This window comes from Myxine glutinosa, chromosome 7, assembly GCF_964187855.1.
Source record: "Myxine glutinosa chromosome 7, kmMyxGlut1.1, whole genome shotgun sequence".
Taxonomy (NCBI): Eukaryota; Metazoa; Chordata; class Myxini; order Myxiniformes; family Myxinidae; genus Myxine; species Myxine glutinosa.
Genome location: NC_136267.1, coordinates 20,996,579 through 21,017,564, shown reverse-complemented (window position 1 = coordinate 21,017,564; position 20,986 = coordinate 20,996,579). Strand labels below are relative to the sequence as shown.

Below are 20,986 nucleotides of genomic sequence, written 5' to 3'. Positions count from 1 at the left end.
TGTGTGTGTGTGTGTGTGTGTGTGTGTGTGTGTGTGTGTGTGTGTGTGTGTGTGTGTGTGTGTGTCCGTGTGTGTCCGTGTGTGTGTGCGTGTGTCTCATTTGGCTGTATTTGAAATGACCATTTATCTATCTATAATTCCAGCAATCTCTGTGTGTCTGTGTGTCTGTGTGTCTGTGACCGCTGTTTCTCGACAACCACGGGTCCGATATACTTGAAACTTGCCAGGTATATTGCTGGGGACCCGAGGATGTGCCTTTTCAAGGTTTTAAATTAATCGGAGAAGTACTTACCGAGCTATGTCCAAAAAACGCTTCAACCAATCAGAGAGCAGCGAGCTATCACGTGTGCCGAACGTGGCGATCAGACTCTGCCTCGGACGGCACATTTGACAGCGTATTCATTTATTTCACGTTGGAAAACTATGTTGCCGTTAAACTATGTTTTAAAACGAATTCAAACTGCGATTAAATTAAAACGATTCATCGTAACTGCGATTTGCGAACTTCCGGACAGTGAAGACTTCACTTCCGGCAGCCAATCACAGAACGCTTTGTTGCGTAGGCGTGGCCGATGTGAGACGAGCGGAGCTGAGCGCGTTACGAGCTGACCGCCATTACGGTACGTAATTCGATTTCTTATGCGCATTATTTCTCCCAATTCAGTCAGAGCGAAGGGCGGAAGCGAAGAGCGTTGTTTTTTTTGTTTACGGGCGTACGGGCGGGGTAGAGCGTACGGGTAGCGTTTTTTTTTTTTTTTGGCAAGGAACGGGCACCCACGTACGGGCAATGCCCTAGTTATTTCAATGCGTACATGCATGCATCATTAAATATTACTGGCAGAGCACCCACCCTATAGGCATCCTTGTCATGTGTCCCAGCATGCAACACATTCACGTCCTCCCCAAGCCACTCCCTCCCCTCCCCACAAGTATATTGTGCTGATTATTCTATTGACAACTATAACGGCACTTGTTAGAGCGCATACCTCCGCCACGCTGAACAGTTTACATTTTGTATCCCATTAATAGGCCGGATCCGAACCAAAATCTAATCTGCTTGTTCTTGGCACTTAACAAACTCATCCACCTAGCTTTGTTATAACTTGTCCACAACTTCAGATATCATGATACATGTCGTTTTTGGCCCCATCTCTCAATGATGGAGAATCATACGAAAATACACAATTTGGTGTCTGTCTGTCTGTCTCCGCGATACATTCAGTCGTTACTTATCCAATCTCACACCAAACTTGACAGGAGGACTAAGGGTCACACAATGAAGGTTCTCATGAAATTAATTCCCCCCCCCCCCCTCCCCAAGGGGGTTTTCCCCACCAATGGGGTTGCGTGTTGAGGTGTATATCCTTGTTAACATAGCTTTATCGTGGCGTTTTTCCAAAGCCGCTTCTAATTACCAAAGCCAAAAGGAACGGGTGTACTAGTTACTTGAAAATTTTAAAAACCTCTCGTATCCTGATTCGGATTTTCACCAAAATGGAAGTGATTCTTCCTTGTCACACACCAAAGCTGTCCACCATGTTTCGTCCAAATCCTTCCATAACTTTTTGAGATATCCTGTTCACAGACAGACAGTGGTGGAAACATAACCTCCGTCCACCTTGGTGGTGGAGATAAAAACGAACTGAAGTTTAATAGTAAAGTGGTTCACGCATTGGAAGTCGCTACTGACCGGATAGTAAGTGTTAACGAACTATACTGTACGTTTCCTGATTCATTTTATAAGTGCCTTAAACTTTCTGCAAGACTGACTCTTTCGATGCACCGCAATGTACACTGAGAAAATTGCTTTTGAATTAAAAGATAAAATTTGGTGCAATTGGACAATGTAGACAGCAAACTGAGACACATTGCTGATAAGAGATTTGGGAAACTATAGGATAGTGTTGCGTTGTTATATTAACAACAAAACTATTCACATTGTTGGGGTTGGTGTAATAATAACAGTTGGTGCTGTTCCACCACCTGGGTTTTTGTTTGCTCTTGCAAATCTGATTGGTGTTAAACATTTGTTGCTTTTTTTTGTTGTTCATGCTTTTGGAATTTTACGAACGTGCACGTTTTTTTTTTTTTTTTTTTTTTTTTTTTTTGTATACTGAATCGAGGCTCGTGAAAGAGCTGACATTTACTTCACAAACAAATCAACCAGACAAACAAAATATATAAAAAGAGGGAGCGGAACACAAGAGAAGGGGAAGCACACAAACACTTGAGAGCGCACAACATTTAAGAGCAGGGAGATGTGTTGGAGGGAGAAGGCTTGGGGGGAGGAGGCGTGGGAAGGGGGGGGGTGGGCGGTGGGAGAAGTATAAAACACAAGGACACCAAGGACTTCCAGGACAGAAGTTGGTATTTCAAAAAGTGGAATTGGGGTGAAATTATCGGGGATAGTCGTTTAAAAAATAAATCAAACATTTCACTTTGCCTTGACATGGGTGCAGTGTAGAAAGCCATTCCTGCAACAAAAATTGGGATGCATGTTGAGGTGTATATCTGTGTTGAGATAGCTCATTGTGGCGTTTTTCCAAAGCCGCTTGTTATAACAAAAGCACCAACAACAATGCCAAATATAATAGCATAATATTAATGTTATTACAAAACATTATTAATACTAATAATATCCCCCCTCTCCAAAGTGTTTTTCTTCCTTCACCAAACACCATGTTAACATGTTAACAAACGTCTTATCGTGCCATTTGCATGGGAGCAACACAACCAGAAATAAAAATGTTATGAACCACAAACACATTTAATTACCTTTTGAAACGGTTGAACACGAACTGAAAGGATGGAAACCCTGGGTGTGATCAGTTACCAAGCAGCTTGCTAGTGCTTGCCAAGCCAGCTGTTCCTTATCAACAGATATGAATGGAGTGCTTGCTCGAATGCTTAAGCCACTTGGCGAGTGCTCTGCAACAAACTTGGTGACTGAACACACCCCCAATGTTATTTAGGCCTGACCCTACATCGACTGCAATCTGTATACCCAGAGAAGAATGACCTTCCCTGCCTCTCCGATGGGGAACGGGGGGTACTATTTATAAAATATTCTCGTATTCGGATTCGGATCTTCACCAAAATGGAATTGATTTTGTCCTTGTCCAAATTTCTGCAACCTAACCGAGTCTGCAGTTCTGTTGGCTAGGCAGAACTCCTATTGGTAGGACTCAGCAGATTCCGGGCACAAGGGCAGGTGGTAAAACTCGTGCAGGTGATTGCACTCAGTAAGAGTTGAACCTGTGTCCACCACGTCGAGCTTTTTTCCAGCCAGAGCATGAGAACGATGCACTATTACTCTGCCCATCACAATAGGCGTGTACCATTCCTTTAAAGCGTCCTGCTATCAACTCAGATTATGGTTAAAGAGCAATGCAGTACAATCGTAGAATTGCTCCCAAACGCGCAGAACAAAATTCATTCCCACTGGTAGAGCAGCACCAAGTGAATCCACAGTATGGGTAATTCCAATTTCGTGGCATATAGCTCATAATTTTATTGTGATTGTTAAGCCAAATGGATCATTAATGTTTCATGTTTCCCATGGTTCTGTTCTCTGCCCGGCAGATGCACAAGCAAACGGACCTTCAAGAAGAGCGGGTGCGCATTGAGCGCATTCTTGGAGCTGTCTCTTCACCTGATCTCATCCAAAAAGTGCTTAACTTCGCCATGTCGGTGGGTATACTCTGGCATCTGTTTCTCAAATGGGGCAATGAAATTTGTGTTCAACACGGGACTTTCGAAATGACGTATGAATGCTAACGTGCCCTTTCGCGCATGCGCTGTGTGCGTGTTTTCAGCGACTAGCTTCTTCTAACACGGACAATTTGAACCTGCCGTTGCTAGCGTGAAGTCTATACAGTACTTGAACTAGTCTCATTAATAATTTTCAGCATTCAAGCCAAAAAGTGGCAATTCTCAAATGGTTAACCATGACTGATGTGTTGCTGTATGCAATCGGACCTGCAGAAATATAGGAAATATGAGAAATATCCATGGATAAGAGGTGTCGTGCTCCTGCCATTTACTGTTGTTAGTTTTACATTCACATTTACTATTGTTGTTTATTTACTGCTCCTACCGTTTACGAAGAGCCCGGTGTTGGCTTAGCGGTTAGGGTGCAGGCTTGGGATCCTAGGATCCCGAGTTAGAATCCCGGTCGATCGCTGAATTAACGCCAGGGGGGTTGACTCAGCCTGCCATCCTTCCGAGGTCGGCAAATTGAGTACCAGCTTGCTGGGATGAATGATTATGGTGTGTACCCCGGTTTAGAATAGGTACACCGTATCCCTGCGCATCATAAGAGGCGACTAAAGGTTGGTGTCAGGAAGGGCATCCGGCCATAAAAACATTGCCTCAAACAGGGAACCATGATTGTCATGGGGCCGCAAGGCTAACCCCCGCTCTAGCGGGGAAAATGGCCTTAAAACGATCATTCATTCATTCATTCTACCGTTTACGAGTTTTTACAATTTACTCAACTGTTAATATAAGTGAGCGTAAAAAACAAACACACACATACGTCTACTTTTGGCAATGGATGCAAAAATCTAGTAGTTTTTCTTGTCATGGAACCAAATAAACAATTTATTTACAACAGGCCTTCACAGCTCCCACCCCCTACCTCAACATCTGTAACATTAAATAACATCATTTTAAAAGTTGATTTTAAATTTACCCTGTGCATTCATGAGCCCCAGATATGATCTTCCCATCGCTGTTAAGAGGCACCCACACCACATATGATCTCTCCCTCTGGGAAGTGTGCCTGGTACAACATTACTCATAGGGGTTGTGCACTTGTACGCCAAGCATTATGGGGCAGATTATCATTTTGAAAGTCCCGTATTGGCCACTGTGACTTGCCCAGATGTTGAAATTCATACTAATTAAATGGATTAATAAATAAATAATAGCCTCAACAGCGTTGCCATTATTCCAGTGGATGCTGTGAACACTTGACTATTTTGGGTTCATAACAATTTGAAATCGCACTTAAGGTGTGAGAGATGCTCTGCACAATTGAGGCAGTAAGTGATGTTTATGCATTTGCAAAATATTTGGCATTCGTTGTGCTGTGCAGGAGGAAGTGCGAGCACAGGACACTGTTTTTGTGATTGCCGGAGTGTCAATGGCTGGAGAGTTGGGCCGTGCAGCAGCTTGGAAGTTTGTGCAAGACAATTGGGCAGAGCTGTACAACCGCTACCAGGGAGGCTTCCTGCTGACACGCCTTGTCAAGGTTGGAGGGGAACGATAAAGTACACCAAATCCATCCTCTGTCCTGACCTGCCTCTTTCCTCCCTTCATTTGCTGCAGTGCAGTTATGACACGTTGCCGTGATTATTGCGCAAGGAAATATGAATACTTTATATGGATTATACCTTTGTTTAGTTTGTCTTGAAGAGTAATGTGATGAACATTAAGGTTTCCAAATCTAATCTGAACAGGTGCCTGCCTTTATTTATTTAATTTTTTGAAACTTGCTTTTCAGGATTTCTTTATTATTATTATTATTATTATTTGTTATTATGAAGTGGCCAGTCATCCTGAAAGCCTTGAGGTTAACGTGACACTGGATTAAAACTGGTAGGTCATTCTACGATCAAAATGACAGGAAAATCTGTAGACAAGAAGACATTGCTACATTTAGGAGTCTATGGTTGGAGTCTGCTCACCCACCCATTTGATCAACATGACTCTCCTCTTCCTCCCCCCAAATCATCTCCTTTCCATTTCGTTTCTTCATTTTTAATTCAATGCTTCTGACACATAGTGCAGCAGTTGTGGCAGTTGTGCAACAGAAGGAGGACTTAAAGTGGGGGTGAGATATGGGAGTGGGTGAGTCGTGGCACAGAGAAACTTTTGACAAGAAAAAGACAAATTTCTAATCAACCTTATTTTGTGATCTGAAATAGTACCACACCTTATCTTGATACAGTGGCCGGAAAGGCTTGTGTATGTATGAATGTTGATATCAAAATGAGTCATCCGTCGCACAATCACGTTTGGGCTCAGTTGGTTTTGGCGAGATTGCTATTTTTGTTTTATTTCATTTCTTGGCACTTTAAGCGTCTGTTGATTATGAATTACATATTGAAGCATTCAAATTGATGCTCTAAATTGTATTTATCGAATACTTTTGTATAGCTGTATGCAATCTATTTTTAATTTAAGGCTAGGAATAATCGGAAAATGTCAATTTGAGTACGCACGTCGTTACAGCGGCCCCTTGTGGTGACCCCAAGTAATAATAATAAATTTTATTTTTGTAGCACTTTTCAAATACAAAGAAATCTCAAAGTACGAAACAAGGGAAAATAAGTTGTTAGAGTATGAATAAAAAAAGTGATAAGAATCAAAGTAGAGTGAGGTAAAATTACATTTATAAAAACAAAAACAAATATCAATGAAAAATAAAAAAAATTAATTTCATAAAATTGAAAATAAAACTGAAATTACACACAATGGAAATAATAACATCGTTGACAAGCAGTCCTTTTTGAAAAGCAGGTTACTTAAAAGCAAGGCAACAAGCGTTATGCCTAGGTCCCCCTTCGGTGAAGTGATGTGAGTTGACAAAGTTTAAGACGCAGAAAACATGCTATGATATGATATTTCGCTCACAAGGTTCAGACATACATGGAGGTGGCTATATTGGATTTTGACGTCGCCACCCAATTTTCAATAGCGTTCTTCCTTATGCCGAGATACACCCACACACCAGATTAGAAGTTGGTACTTCGCTTATTTTTCAAGATATTCCGCTCACAAGGTTCAGACATACATGGCGGCGGCCATCTTGGATTTTGACGTGGCGACCCAATTTTCAATAGCGTTCTTCCTTGTGCCTAGATACACCCACACACCAGATTAGAAGTTGGTGCTTTGCTTATTTTTCAAGATATTACGCTCACAAAGTTCAGACATATATATGGTGGCGGCCATCTTGGATTTTGACGTGGCGACCCAATTTACAATAGCCTTCTTCCTTATGCCGAGATACACCCACACACCAAATTAGAAGTTGGTACTTCGCTTATTTTTCAAGATATTAATCTCACAAGGTTCAGACATATATATGGTGGCGGCCATCTTGGATTTTGACGTGGCGACCCAATTTTCAATAGCGTTCGTCCTTATGCAGAGATACACCCACACACCAGATTAGAAGTTGGTACTTCGCTTATTTTTCAAGATATTCATCTCACAAGGTTCAGACATACATGGCGGCGGTCATCTTGGATTTTGACGTGGCGACCCAATTTTCAATAGCGTTTTTCCTTATGCCTAGATTTTTTTTTTTTTTTTTTTTTTTTTTTTGTATACTGAATCGAGGCTCGTGAAAGAGCTAACATTAACTTCACAAACAAATCGACCAGACAAACAAAATACACAAAAAGAGGGAGCGGAAGACAAGATGGGGAGAAAAGGGGAAGCACACACACACAACATCCGAGAGCAGGGAGATGTGTGGAAGGGAGAGGGCCCGGGGGGAGGAGGCGTGGGAGGGGGGGGGGGGGGGGGGGAGAAGTATAAAGCACAAGGACACCAAGGACTTCCAGGACAAAAGTTGGTATTTCAAAAAGTGGAATTGGGGTGAAATTAGCGGGGGTAGAAAAGATCAAGGTTTTGGATGGGGGAAGATAAGAGATGGTGGTGAACAGCTGTTTTAAAGACTTGGAGGGTGGAGTGGGATTGAAGAGAGTGAGGGAGTTTGTTCCAGAGGCGGGAGAAAAGAAGAATGAAGGAGTGAAGGTTAGCAGAGAGTCTTGATTTTGGCAGTTTAACCAAAAGAGGGTTGCAGGCAGATCTTGTGCGACCTGTAGGAATATTTGCGGGACAGAGCCCAGAGAGACCTGGGGGGGCAAGGCCAGAGAGGAATCGGTAGAAGACGGAAAGACCGCCAACCTGCCTGCGGTGAGTGAGTGAGAGGCCCTTGGAGTTAGCTTCATCGCGGGAGATTCCAATGATTCTGAATGCTTTGGTTTCAACAGCGTGAAGGCGAGCTAGGTGTGAGGCAGGAGCACCAGCCCAGAGGGGAGAGCAGTATTCCATTGAGCTGCGGATGAAAGCCTTGTATGTGGTGAGGAGCTCAGGTGTGCCAAGGAAGGACTTCGCACGACGGAGGATGCCCAGTCGGCGACTGGCTTTGCAGGCCAGATTTGAAATGTGGTTTTTCCAGGAAAGATCATGGCAGATAGTGAGACCCAAAAGCTTGAGTGACAGAACTTCTTGGAGAGGATTATTCAGAAAGTGGATGGGAGGGTTGTCCAGTCGGTCTTTTCGGAGAGACATCGTAAGAGTGTGAGATTTGTCAGGATTGAAAGACATGTTCCACTTGTTTGCCCAGTCTGTGATTTTGTCAAGGTCTGCAGAGAGTGAGGAGGCTGCAGACTAGCGATCTGAGGGATGAAGAATGGAGCGACAGAGAGTAGAGTCGTCAGCATAGAGATAGAGAGGATTTTCAAGAGAGTCAGAGAGATCATTGATGAAGACCAGAAAAAGCACAGGGCCCAGAACACTGCCTTGGGGAACTCCAGCCTGAACAGGAAGAGGAGATGAGAGAAACCCATTCAGGGCCACACGTTGACTACGACTAGAGAGGAAGTCCGCCAGCCATGCGTGGAGATTTCCATGGATACCAAAAGAGGAGAGTTTGGTGAGCAGAGCGGGGTGCCAGACCGTATCGAAGGCACGTGATATGTCAAGGGAGACTGCTCTAATTTCCTGTTTGGCATTGAGGACCTCCATCCATTGTTGAGAAAGCAGAAGCAGCATGTCCAGAGTGGAGTGTCCAGGTCTGAAACCAAATTGATGATCAGAGATCAAGCCATTGGAGAAGAGGAAAGATTTCATATCTGAAGCAATGATGGATTCCATGACTTTGCTGATAATTGGGAGAAGGCTGATTGGTCTGTAGTTGCTGGGATCTGTTTTTGCACCTTTTTTGTGCAAAGCGGTGATGTTGGCAGATTTCCAAGCAGATGGAAGATGACCTTGAGCAAAAGAGAGGGTGAAGAGAACAGAGAGGGGGAGTGAAAGAGCGGAAGAACATGATTTTAGGACCCGTGGGCTGATGCCGTCAGGTCCAGTTGCAGAATCAGAGTCGAGGGTTGACAGAAACCTTTCCACCTTGTCAGGAGGAAAGGACACAGAGTCCAGGAGCAGCTGGGTACGACTGGGTACGGTGGGTACAGAGAGGGATGGGTTTGGGACACAAGATTTAGAGGCAAACACAGAGTTGAGGCATTCAGCTTTTTCACGTGCGGAGTCAGCCGTGTGGCCATTTAAGGTGAGGGAGGGGATGGAGGGGGAACAAACACCAGAAACAGATTTCACCAGACGCCACCAGGATTTGGAAGAGGGAGACAGATAAGAGAGTTCGGTCCTGAGGACGGAGAGATATTGTTTCCTGGCTCTCCTGAGGGTGGACACACACTTGTTTCGGGCTTTGTGAAAGGAAATGAGATTTCCTTCCGTTGGATTTGCTTTCCAGGAGACGAAAGCAAGTTGTTTCTGGGCAATAGCCTCACCACAAGATTCCGTGTACCATGGACGGGAGGAAGGGTATGACAACTGAAGACGAGAAGGGATAAATCTGTGCATGAGAGAGAGCAATTTACTTTGGAAGAATTCCCAGGATGAGTTGATGTCAGAGGCAGTAGAGATGGGAGACCAGTCCAGATGATTGATGGCTGCTTGAAGACCGTGCCAGTTGGCCTGAGTGAAATGCCAGACTCGTCGACGCTGAGGAGGCTCTCTGAAAATGGTCAGAGAGATGTCCACTTTAACAAGCACATGATCAGAAGAGCCGATTGGAGCAGAAGAAGAGCAGCAGACATTTTCAGGGAAGTTAGTCATAACCAAGTCCAGAAGAGAAGATTCTCCGTTAACTGAGATCCGGGTTGGGAAATTGACAGATTGTGTCAGTCCCAGTGAGTCACAGAAGTCCTTTGCTGAAGAGCCATGGCTGGTGAGAGAGGTACCCACCCCCAGCCAACTGGCATGGTGACAGTTGAAATCACCACATATGAGGAAGAGAGAGTTGGGATGGGTAGATAGAAGTTGGTCCATATTATCAGACAGCGAGATGTAGATGGAGTCATCACTGTTTGGTGGACGGTACAACACGCATATGAACAAAAGGTGGGAGCGAAGGGGAAGCCGTAGCCAAAGGTATTCCTGGGGGTGAGGTGGAGAGAGGGCAGTGCAGGGCGAGTGAGGAAGAGAGTTTTTTTATAAAGATAGCAACCCCACCTCCAGGACGAGGCTCAGGTCTATCATACCGGAGGAGGGAGTAACCTGGGAGAGATACCAAGGAATCAGAGACATCATGAAGGAGGAAGGTTTCTGTTAAGCAGATCACGTCTGGTTTGTCAGAAGCAACCTGTATGGAGAGATCAGTTAAGTTTGAGCGAAGGCCCCGGATGTTTGAGGTCCATACTGTTAAGGAAGAGGAAGGGGGAGCATCGGATACAGAACAGGGGGGGGAGCGGTAGGGCAGGATGTGGAAGAGGAGGAAGAGGTAGGGAGAGCTGTTGCAGGTGTGTCAGAGATTACAGAATAGCTTGGAGAAAGGGAAGAATGGGGCGGACAAAAGGTTTGATGGTGTTTGGGTGAGGCGCAGTGAGGTGTTATTTGAGGAGGGGGAAGAGTGAGGCAGAAGGTTGAGGAAGGTGAAAGTTGGAAGGGGAAAGAAGCGGGGAGGACGCTTTGAGGAGGAGGGGTGAGAGTGGAGTCTAGGAGGGGAGGAGTGAGGGAGAGTCTTGGAGGGGAGGGGTGTGGGGGGAGTTTAGGAGGGAAGGGGTAGCGGGGGAGATTTGAAAGGGATGGGTGTTTGGGAAGATTTGGGGGGGAGGGGCAAGGGGGAAGATTTGACAGAGATGGGTGATGGGGAAGATTTGGAGGGGAGGGGTGTGATTGGATTTTGAAAAGTGTACGATTTATGGGAAACGAACATTTATTGCAAAATGAGTTTCTTGCGACATTCGAGTCAAAAATACGTTTGAGGACGCTGAAGGGTGGGTGGAGTTCTGGAGAGTTTAGGGAATGAATGAAAGATGCACTGTAAGAGATGGAATTTTTTTTTTGAATGAATAGAATTGGTGAACAAGTCGAAAGCATCCTTTTATAGAAGAAGTAGAAAAAAGTGTTATAGAATATGACATAATAATAAAGTTCTTCAGGGGACAGATGAAACATGTATTAACAACTTGATCACATGATCTTGAACAACGTGGTCAAAGAATGAAAGAACAAATAACGAAGAACGAAAGAGCAAAAGAACGAAGAACGAAAGAACAAATAAGAACGCACACGCGGATAAGAACAGGGAAGGGAAAAAAATTTTTGGTTTTTTTTGAGATTTTAAAACAAGGGAGTATGGGTGAAAAGACCGTGATAAACAGAGACTGAAAGTAGATGCAGCATGATCGAAGAACCGCTGAGACAAAAAACAAAAGCCTCAAGCCAAGGTCTGAGGACACGGTAGCCGACTAGTACTACACTAGGCCTCAGAATACACGATACGAAAAAACCGACGATTCTGTACACAGGTATGAAAAACCAACACCGAGAAACCTATTAAAGTCACCCCAATAGGTACATACACCGAAAGAAAGATAAAGATACGACAAAAACACAAATGTGAAAGATCACTTAGCTTCGAAAGCGTGAGCGCATGGAACAGCTTCGAAAAGACGTGACCTCGCCGTGATCTCGCGAGATCTCCCCAACACACAACCACACAGATACACCCACACACCAGATTAGAAGTTGGTACTTCGCTTATTTTTCAAGATATGCAGGTTACAAGGTTCAGACATACATGGCATCAGACATACATGGCGGCGGCCATCTTGGATTTTGACCTGGCGACCCAATTTTAAACAGCGTTCTTGCTTGTGCCTAGATACACCCACACACCAGATTAGAAGTTGGTACTTCGCTTATTTTTCAAGATATTTCGCTCACAAGGTTCAGACATATATATGGTGGCGGCCATCTTGGATTTTGACGTGGCGACCCAATTTTCAATAGCGTTCTTCCTTATGCCGAGATACACCCACACACCAAATTAGACGTTGGTACTTTGCTTATTTTTCAAGATATTCATCTCAAGTTTCAGACATACATGGCGGCGGCCATCTTGGCTTTTGACCTGGCGACCCGATTTTAAACAGCGTTCTTCCTTGTGCCTAGATACACCCACACACCAGATTAGACGTTGGTACTTCGCTTATTTTTCGAGATATTTCGCTCACAAGTTTCAGACATATATATGGTGGCGGCCATCTTGGATTTTGACGTGGCGACCCAATTTTCAATAGCGTTCGTCCTTATGCCGAGATACACCCACACACCAAATTAGAAGTTGGTACTTCGCTTATTTTTCAAGATATTCATCTCACAATGTTCAGACATACATGGCGGCGGCCATCTTGGATTTTGACGTGGCGACCCAATTTTCAATAGCGTTCTTCCTTATGCCTAGATACACCCACACACCAGATTAGAAGTTGGTACTTCGCTTATTTTTCAAGATATGCAGGTTACAAGGTTCAGACATGGCATCAGACATAAATGGCGGCGGCCATCTTGGATTTTGACGTGGGTTGCACCCACACACCAAATTCGAATGCGGTCCTTCGCTTACGCATGCACGCCCGCACGCACACGCACGCAAGCACGCACGGACGGGCGGACGGACACACGGACGGAGGGGAAAGCCATAGTCCCCCTTTCGCTCCGCTGAGCGACGGGGGACAATAAAGGTGGGGTTTAAGCCTGGATTTAAAAACTGTGATAGAATGGATGCCTTCAGGTGATCTGGGAGCTTGTTCCACAAGCGGGGTGCAACTGAGCAAAAAGCCCGATTTCCCCCATGGTGCACAACCGAGTCCTGGGCACAGATAGGAGACCGGCAGGGCTAGATCCAAGGGTGTGCAGCCGAGTCCTGGGCACAGATAGGAGACCGACAGTGCTAGATCCAAGGGTGCGGAGCCAAGTCCTGGGCACAGATAGGAGACTGGCAGTGCTAGATCCAAGGGTGTGCAGCCGACTCCTGGGCACAGATAGGAGACCGGCAGTGCTAGATCCAAGGGTGTGCAGCCGAGTCCTGGGCACAGATAGGAGACCGGCAGTGCTAGATCCAAGGGTGCGCAGCCAAGTCCTGGGCACAGATAGGAGACCGGCAGTGCTAGATCCAAGGGTGCGCAGCCAAGTCCTGGGCACAGATAGGAGACCGGCAGTGCTAGATCCAAGGGTGCGCAGCCAAGTCCTGGGCACAAATAGGAGACTGGCAGTGGTGGAACTAAGGATGCGCAGCCAAGTCCTGGGCACAGATAGGAGACTGGCAGTGCTGGACCTAAGGGTGCACAGCCAAGTCCTGGGCACAGATAGGAGACTGGCAGTGCTGGACCTAAGGGTGCACAGCCATGTTCTGGGCACAGATAGGAGACTGGCAGTGCTGGACCTAAGGGTGAACAGCCATGTTCTGGGCACAGATAGGAGACTGGCAGTGCTGGACCTAAGGGTGCACAGCCATGTTCTGGGCACAGATAGGAGACTGGCAGTGGTGGAACTAAGGATGCGCAGCCAAGTCCTGGGCACAGATAGGAGACTGGCAGTGCTGGACCTAAGGGTGCACAGCCAAGTCCTGGGCACAGATAGGAGACTGGCAGTGCTAGACCTAAGGGTGTGCAGAGACGTCCTGGGCACAGATAGGAGACTGGCAGTGCTAGACCTAAGAGTGCGCAGCCAAGTCCTGGGCACAGACAGGAGACCGGCAGTGCTAGACCTAAGAGTGCGCAGCCAAGTCCTGGGCACAGATAGGAGACCAGCAGTGCTAGACCTAAGGGTGCGCAGCGGCATACTGGGCACAGATAGGAGGAGACCGGCAGTGTTAGACCTAAGGGTACGCAGCGGCATCCTGGGCACAGATAGGAGACCGGCAGTGCTAGACCTAACGGTGTGTAATGGCATCCTGGGCACAGATAGTAGACCGGCAGTGCAAGATCTAAGAGTGTGTGTGGGCATGTAATGGCCAAGTAAACTTTGCAAATACGTGGGGTAATTTGTTCATGGTGCCAGTAAATGCCTGCCTACTCTTTGCGAAGAAGACCATGGGATCTTTAACATCCACCAACTAATGCCGGTATCGGGACATCCAGTTTAATGTCCATCCAAGAGACATTGATGAATCACCCTGCTGTGAAACGGAGGGATGAGAGTAGCGGTGTGATGATTCGAACCCAGGCTAGACAGCTTAGAGGTGAGTGTGCATACCTTTAGGGCCTGTGCCATCGTGTCAGCCCTGTAACATATATATATATGTCGCCCTGTAAACTTGAAGGATTTTGCTGTTTCATGGGATTTAAAAGGTTTCCCTCCACCCAATGGTGATTGGTCCGTCTCATGAAAATGCTCAAAAGCAAGTGGTTTCAATTGCCTCTGGAAAAGTACAGTGAAAGTTTTGTTCATTTGAAATAATTTGTTTGGATTAACCGGTTTTTGTTGGCTTTGTGATGGTTGTTTGTAAATTTGGAGGATTTATAATGCAGTCAATGAGCCGATGGTTAAGCTGGGTGGAGTTCATGGGGGCGTAGAGACAGCTATGGGACACAGGTTAAACTCTTACTGAGTGCAACCACCTGGACGACTTTTACCACCTGCCAAGCTGACAGAACTGCAGGTTATTGCGTATATCATTGGTGGATGAGTGTAATCACTTTTAACCTCAGTCGGCATGAAAGTTACAGGTTTGTTTCATTGTCCAGAGGACGTTCCATTTACTGCACATAAGCCACAGTTATGACCTGTTGATTGTTGACCAATCCTCACTGGTCATGGAGGTAGTCCACAATGTAATAATGGCAGTGGGTACCAGACTGTATACGGTCTATATATCTGCAGGTAACAATAACAATGAGTTTCATTACGAGGAACTTCAACGCAGGAGGAGACCATTTGGCCCAACAATGGTTGTCAACCTATGGCTGTTTGTCCATGCTCAATTCTTTTTAAATGCTGAGTTTCAATCAAGGAAGCAGCACGTCCCATTTTGAAAGTCTTCGGTATGACTCGGCCGGGATTCAACCTGCCGACTTCCCAGACTCATAATAGATGATTACGCCACTAAGTATTTAAGTAAATATATTTATTCTCAACAATGAATCTAATCTAAACTTTCGATGATGGTTACCTGGAAAAGAAGAATAAGCGAAATCGTGCTCAAACAGGTATTTGCTGACATTGATTTTTTGCCCCTCAGCGAACAACCGAAGTCTTTACCTGTGAGAGGAGGGCACAGGAAATTATGGTAAGCAGTGTAAAAGCATCAGCAGTTATCATGGTATGCTGATTTATTTATTTATTTATTTTTTGTTTTGGCGGAGGACATATGCATATGAGGATTTGGGGGGCTCGGGGGGGGGGGGCGGGTGTGGTGGTTTGTCTCTCCCAGAAAATGTTTTGTGTTAATATATTACTTTCTTGAGAAAGACACAAAGCTTTGTATTGAGGCACATCTTTTTCATTCCGCAATGCCGCATTCTTCACGCAGGCCTTTTTCGAGGGGCACCCCGCACCAGCCGCTCACCGGGCCATCGAGCAGTCGTGCGAGAACGTGCGGCTAAATGCCGCCTGGTTGAGCCGCGATGCCGACGCGGTGCAAGAGCTTTTGCAAAGTCGACGCCACAGCCACACGGCAAGAATGTGAGGAGCTCACGGTGTCGGTGCACCACCATATTTTACGCGCCGTGAGCAGTGGTGCTGCCTCATCCCTGGAGCGATGCTCCGCCAGCCACACGACCGCCGTTTGGAGTGGGAAACTCGGACGTTCGACATCCCGGCACAGTTAGCTATTTGGTATCTTTATCTTTCTTTCTTTTGTTTTGTTGTATTTCTTTTTTTAAACTAATCTGGTGGGAAAACATATGGGGTTGGAAATGTATGTTGGTGGGTTGTGGTTAAGAAAACACCGGGGTTGGAAATGGTGTAATGTGGTTGGTGGTCCAAAAAAAAATTTAAAAAAATAAAAAATAATTGCAGTTGGCTGTGAAATGCATGCAATGAGAACGACTACAAAAAAACACGGAGATCAAAATGAAGGAGAAGGAAATTGAGCGAGCAATTGCGAAGATATACAGGCTTGTTTGTGAATCGGATGTGTTGCTGCACAGGTGGAGCAGGCAGGCCACCTTTGTTTTTAACCGAAAAACGAAACCTACGGCCCAGTTTGGAGGCGGTTCTTTTGTAATCGGCCCGTTTAGGCTGTAAATTCCCTCAGCAGGCGGCGCTTTTGCGGTCCAGAGCCTCCAGTGCCAACGGCTTTTTTTCTCTACGAATAACTTCTGGACTCGAAGCTATGCCACTGAGAGCCAGCATTCACTTGTAAAAAATAAAAAAATCAATTCCAAATTTAAATAGGTCATCAAAGTGGGCGTGGAAGATGCATATTTTAGCATTTTCAGACTCGAGGCTCCACCCCCTTCCCCACCCCCTTTATGCAGTTTTAACTCTTGCTGCCTCAATTGGTGTTATCGGAGCTTATTTATGGTATCTTTCACTCACTCGTATGTTTTGGGGGAAAAAACTTTGCTTTTCATGCGCTCGTGGTCAAAATAATCGCTTGGTTGTTGGAATAATTCACTTGCATGGATACCATGCAATATCGGACAGCATCGACATCGTTGACGCCTTCTTTTCGGTGAATCCGAGCAAGCAAATTTTAATTATTGCAATGTGCTGGTGTTGCAAGAGAACCAAATGGTAGCGAGCGAGAGAGAGTTAAAAACGGAGTAAAGGTTTTGATGTAAATGTGGTGCACCTTTTGTCATTAACACTACCTGGCCCAGTGAAAGAGTCTTCCTTAAATGTTGCATAATCCAAATCGATTCTTTCTGTGAAACCCTAACAGTATTTAAACATCCGTTGTATTTTCTTTGCAACATCTTGCTTTTTTCCGGGAGGTTGGTGAAAGATGGCGGTTCATCATCGCGATTGATTTGAGTGCAGGTCTGATTCTGGTATCGAAGGAATGCTCGCTCGTGCCTTTCGCTGTGGTTTTCATGTACGTGTTTTTTTTCTGTGTTTAAAAATTTAAAAAAATAAATCCTTTTGAGAGGTTGGGATTCAGCTGACCAAGAGTGTTTGCTTCATTTTGGTGTTTTCAAGTTGCCGTTTTTGTGAGATTCATGATTTTTTTTTATCATTCGTGAAAACGGTTGTGTTGTTGGAAATGGCGGATTTTAAAATATATACTTGAAAAAGAGGGATGGGATTGAAAGAAGTTTAAAGTGTAAACTATAATGTGTATGGGCTGACAGAAAGGCCTACAGGTCTCCGCAATCACCTTTGAGAAAGGCTGAAGGGATCTTAGTCAAACTTGATGCAGATATGCATAATGAGGTAAAGATGAATTGATTATATTTTGGGGTCACGAGGTCAAAGGTCATGTTAGGTAAAAGTCCTGTTACCACGATAACGTGTAAACCAGTGATGGGATTCTGACTAAAGTTGGTACAAGTATGCATTATGATGCAAAGATGAACGGATTTGATTTTGGGGTCAAGAGGTCAAAGTCTGTAACAGGTCTATAACTTGAGAATGGCTAAAGGGATCTAATTCAAACTTGGTACAGATATGTATAATGATGTAAAGATCAACTGATTAGATTTTGGGGTCAAAGATCAGAGGTCATGTAAAGTAAAAAAAAAAAATGTTGCCATGCCAACTCGTGAACAAGTGATGGGATTTTGAATAAACTTGGTATAAGTATATATGATGCAAGGATTAACTGATTGGATTATGACATCAACAGATCAAATGTCAGAGGTCATGTCAGGTAAAAATGTGATAACTTGAGAAAAGCTGAAGGGATTTAAATCAAACGTGCAAGTATGTATAATAATGTGGGTGGAAGCATATCGGTCGACGTCGAAGAGTGTCGTTCTAGTTTTGTTATGGGAGAGAACAGCACAGGATTGTAAACTTTTGGAATTAAAAACTTGTCCATGCTTTGGGAACCATTATTTATTTATATGCACAGTTACCATCTCCACCACAAATACACAACTTTGCATTATTTATTTAATACACTTCCATCTTCACTACCGATACACCACCTCAAATTATTAATTAATATGCGCTTTACCATCTCCACACACACACACACAGGTTTGCATTGTTCATTTATTTATAGTCTTACTGCCATCTCCGCTACCAACACATAAACTTCAATAAACCATTTACTCATCTCCAGTACGAAACTCATTTTTGGAAAACAGATTTTTTTTTTTTTTTTTTAGGTCTAACGCTCATTTGACTTTTCATTACATCTTTAAAATGGAAATTGTGGAAAATACTACTTTGTGATTATTACCGGCAACTATCAAGTTGCCCGTGCCATCGCGGGATTCTAATTGGAGTGAGGATGGAGGAGTCAAAAATGTAAATGGCGTCTTCTGTCATCGAGCCGGCAAGATGGCAGCAACAATTCACATTCATTCACAACAATTCATCTCTCTGACCATTCTCAGAGAGCCTCCTCAGCGTCGACGAGTCTGGCATTTCACTCAGGCCAACTGGCACGGTCTTCAAGCAGCCATCAATCATCTGGACTGGTCTCCCATCTCTACTGCCTCTGACATAAATTCTTCCTGGGAATTCTTCCAAAGCAAACTGCTCTCTCTCTCATGCACAGATTTATCCCATCTCGTCTTCTGTTGTCATACCCTTCCTCCCGTCCATGGTACACGGAATCTTGTGGTGAGGCTATTGCCCAGAAACAACTTGCTTTCGTCTCCTGGAAAGCAAATCCAACGGAAGGAAATCTCATTTCCTTTCACAAAGCCCGAAACAAGTGTGTGTCCACCCTCAGGAGAGCCAGGAAACAATATCTCTCCGTTCTCAGGACCCAACTCTCTTATCTGTCTCCCTCTTCCAAATCCTGGTGGCGTCTGGTCAAATCTGTTTCTGGTGTTTGTTCCCCCTCCATCCCCTCCCTCACCTCAAATGGCCACACGGCTGACTCCGCACGTGAAAAAGCTGAATGCCTCAACTCTGTGTTTGCCTCTAAATCCCTCCTGACAAGGTGAAAAAGTTTCTGTCAACCCTCGACTCGGATTCTGCAACTGGACCTGACAGCATCAGCCCACGGGTCCTAAAATCCTGTTCTTCCGCTCTTTCACTCCCTCTCTCTGTTCTCTTCACCCTCTCTTTTGCTCAAGGTCATCTTCCATCTGCTTGGAAATCTGCCAACATCACCGCTTTGCACAAAAAAGGTGCAAAAACAGATCCCAGCAACTACAGACCAATCAGCCTTCTCCCAATTATCAGCAAAGTCATGGAATCCATCATTGCTTCAGATATGAAATCTTTCCTCTTCTCCAATGGCTTGATCTCTGATCATCAATTTGGTTTCAGACCTGGACACTCTACTCTGGACATGCTGCTTCTGCTTTCTCAACAATGGATGGAGGTCCTCAATGCCAAACAGGAAATTAGAGCAGTCTCCCTTGACATATCACGTGCCTTCGATACGGTCTGGCACCCCGCTCTGCTCACCAAACTCTACTCTTTTGGTATCCATGGAAATCTCCACGCATGGCTGGCGGACTTCCTCTCTAGTCGTAGTCAACGTGTGGCCCTGAATGGGTTTCTCTCATCTCCTCTTCCTGTTCAGGCTGGAGTTCCACAAGGCAGTGTTCTAGGCCCTGTGCTTTTTCTGGTCTTCATCAATGATCTCTCTGACTCTCTTGAAAATCCTCTGTATATCTTTGCTGATGACTCTACTCTCTGTCGCTCCATTCTTCATCCCTCAGATCGGCAGTCTGCTGCCTCCTCACTCTCTGCAGACCTGGACAAAATCACAGACTGGGCAAACAAGTGGAACATGTCTTTCAATCCTGACAAATCTCACACTCTTACGATGTCTCTCCGAAAAGACCGACTGGACAACCCTCCCAGCCACTTTCTGAATAATCCTCTCCAAGAAGTTCTGTCACTCAAGCTTTTGGGTCTCTCTATCTGCCATGATCTTTCCTGGGAAAACCACATTTCAAATCTGGCCTCCAAAGCCAGTCGCCGACTGGGCATCCTCCGTCGTGCGAAGTCCTTCCTTGGCACACCTGAGCTCCACACCACATACAAGGCTTTCATCCGCAGCTCAATGGAATACTGCTCTCCCCTCTGGGCTGGTGCTCCTGCCTCACACCTAGCTCGTCTTCACGCTGTTGAAACCAAAGCATTCAGAATCATTGGAATCTCCCGCGATGAAGCTAACTCCAAGGGCCTCTCACTCACTCACCGCAGGCAGGTTGGTGGTCTTTCCATCTTCTACCGACTCCTCTCTGGCCTTGCCCCCCCAGCTCTCTCTGGGCTCTGTCCCGCAAATATTCCTACAGGTCGCACAAGATCTGCCTGCATCCCTCTTATAGTCAAACTGCCAAAATCAAGACTCTCTGCTCACCTTCACTCCTTCATTCCTCTTTTCTCCCGCCTCTGGAACAAACTCCCTCACTCTCTTCAATCCCACTCCACCCTCCAGGTCTTTAAAACAGCTGTTCACCACCATCTCTTATCTTCCCCCATCCAAAACCTTGATCTTTTCTACCCCCGCTAATTTCACCCCAATTCCACTTTTTTGAAATACCAACTTCTGTCCTGGAAATCATTGGTGTCCTTGTGTTTTATACTTCTCCCTCCCCCCCCCCCCCCCCTTCCCATGCCTCCTCCCCCAAGCCCTCTCCCTTCCACACATCTCCCTGCTCTCAAATGTTGTGTTTGTGTGCTTCACCTTCTCTCCCCATCTTGTTTTCCGCTCCCGCTTTTTGTGTGTTTTGTTTGTCTGGTTGATTTTGTTTGTGAAGTAAATGTTAGCTCTTTCACGAGCCTCGATTCAGTACACAAAAAAAATTAAAAAAAATTAAAAAAAAAAAAAATGGCGCATCTGATGCAATTTATATGCGCA

At 45.2% G+C, this 20,986-nt stretch overlaps 1 protein-coding gene across 6 annotated transcripts in view; it reads left to right on the top strand.

Annotated features, from left to right (window-relative positions):
- Window positions 1–17,156, top strand: part of NPEPPS (aminopeptidase puromycin sensitive) — a 170,237-nt gene extending 153,081 nt beyond the window's left edge. For all 6 annotated transcript variants that reach the window (XR_013624027.1, XM_068121918.2, XM_078781362.1 and 3 more), the window contains 4 exons: window positions 3,583–3,690; window positions 5,099–5,254; window positions 15,287–15,334; window positions 15,578–17,156. Coding sequence is in view for 5 of the 6 variants with exons in the window: in XM_068121918.2 (XP_067978019.2) it covers window positions 3,583–3,690; window positions 5,099–5,254; window positions 15,287–15,334; window positions 15,578–15,733 (468 nt within the window). In the remaining variant the exon portion in view is untranslated. The remainder of the gene's footprint in view (window positions 1–3,582; window positions 3,691–5,098; window positions 5,255–15,286; window positions 15,335–15,577) is intronic.
- Window positions 17,157–20,986: the final 3,830 nt, after the last annotated feature.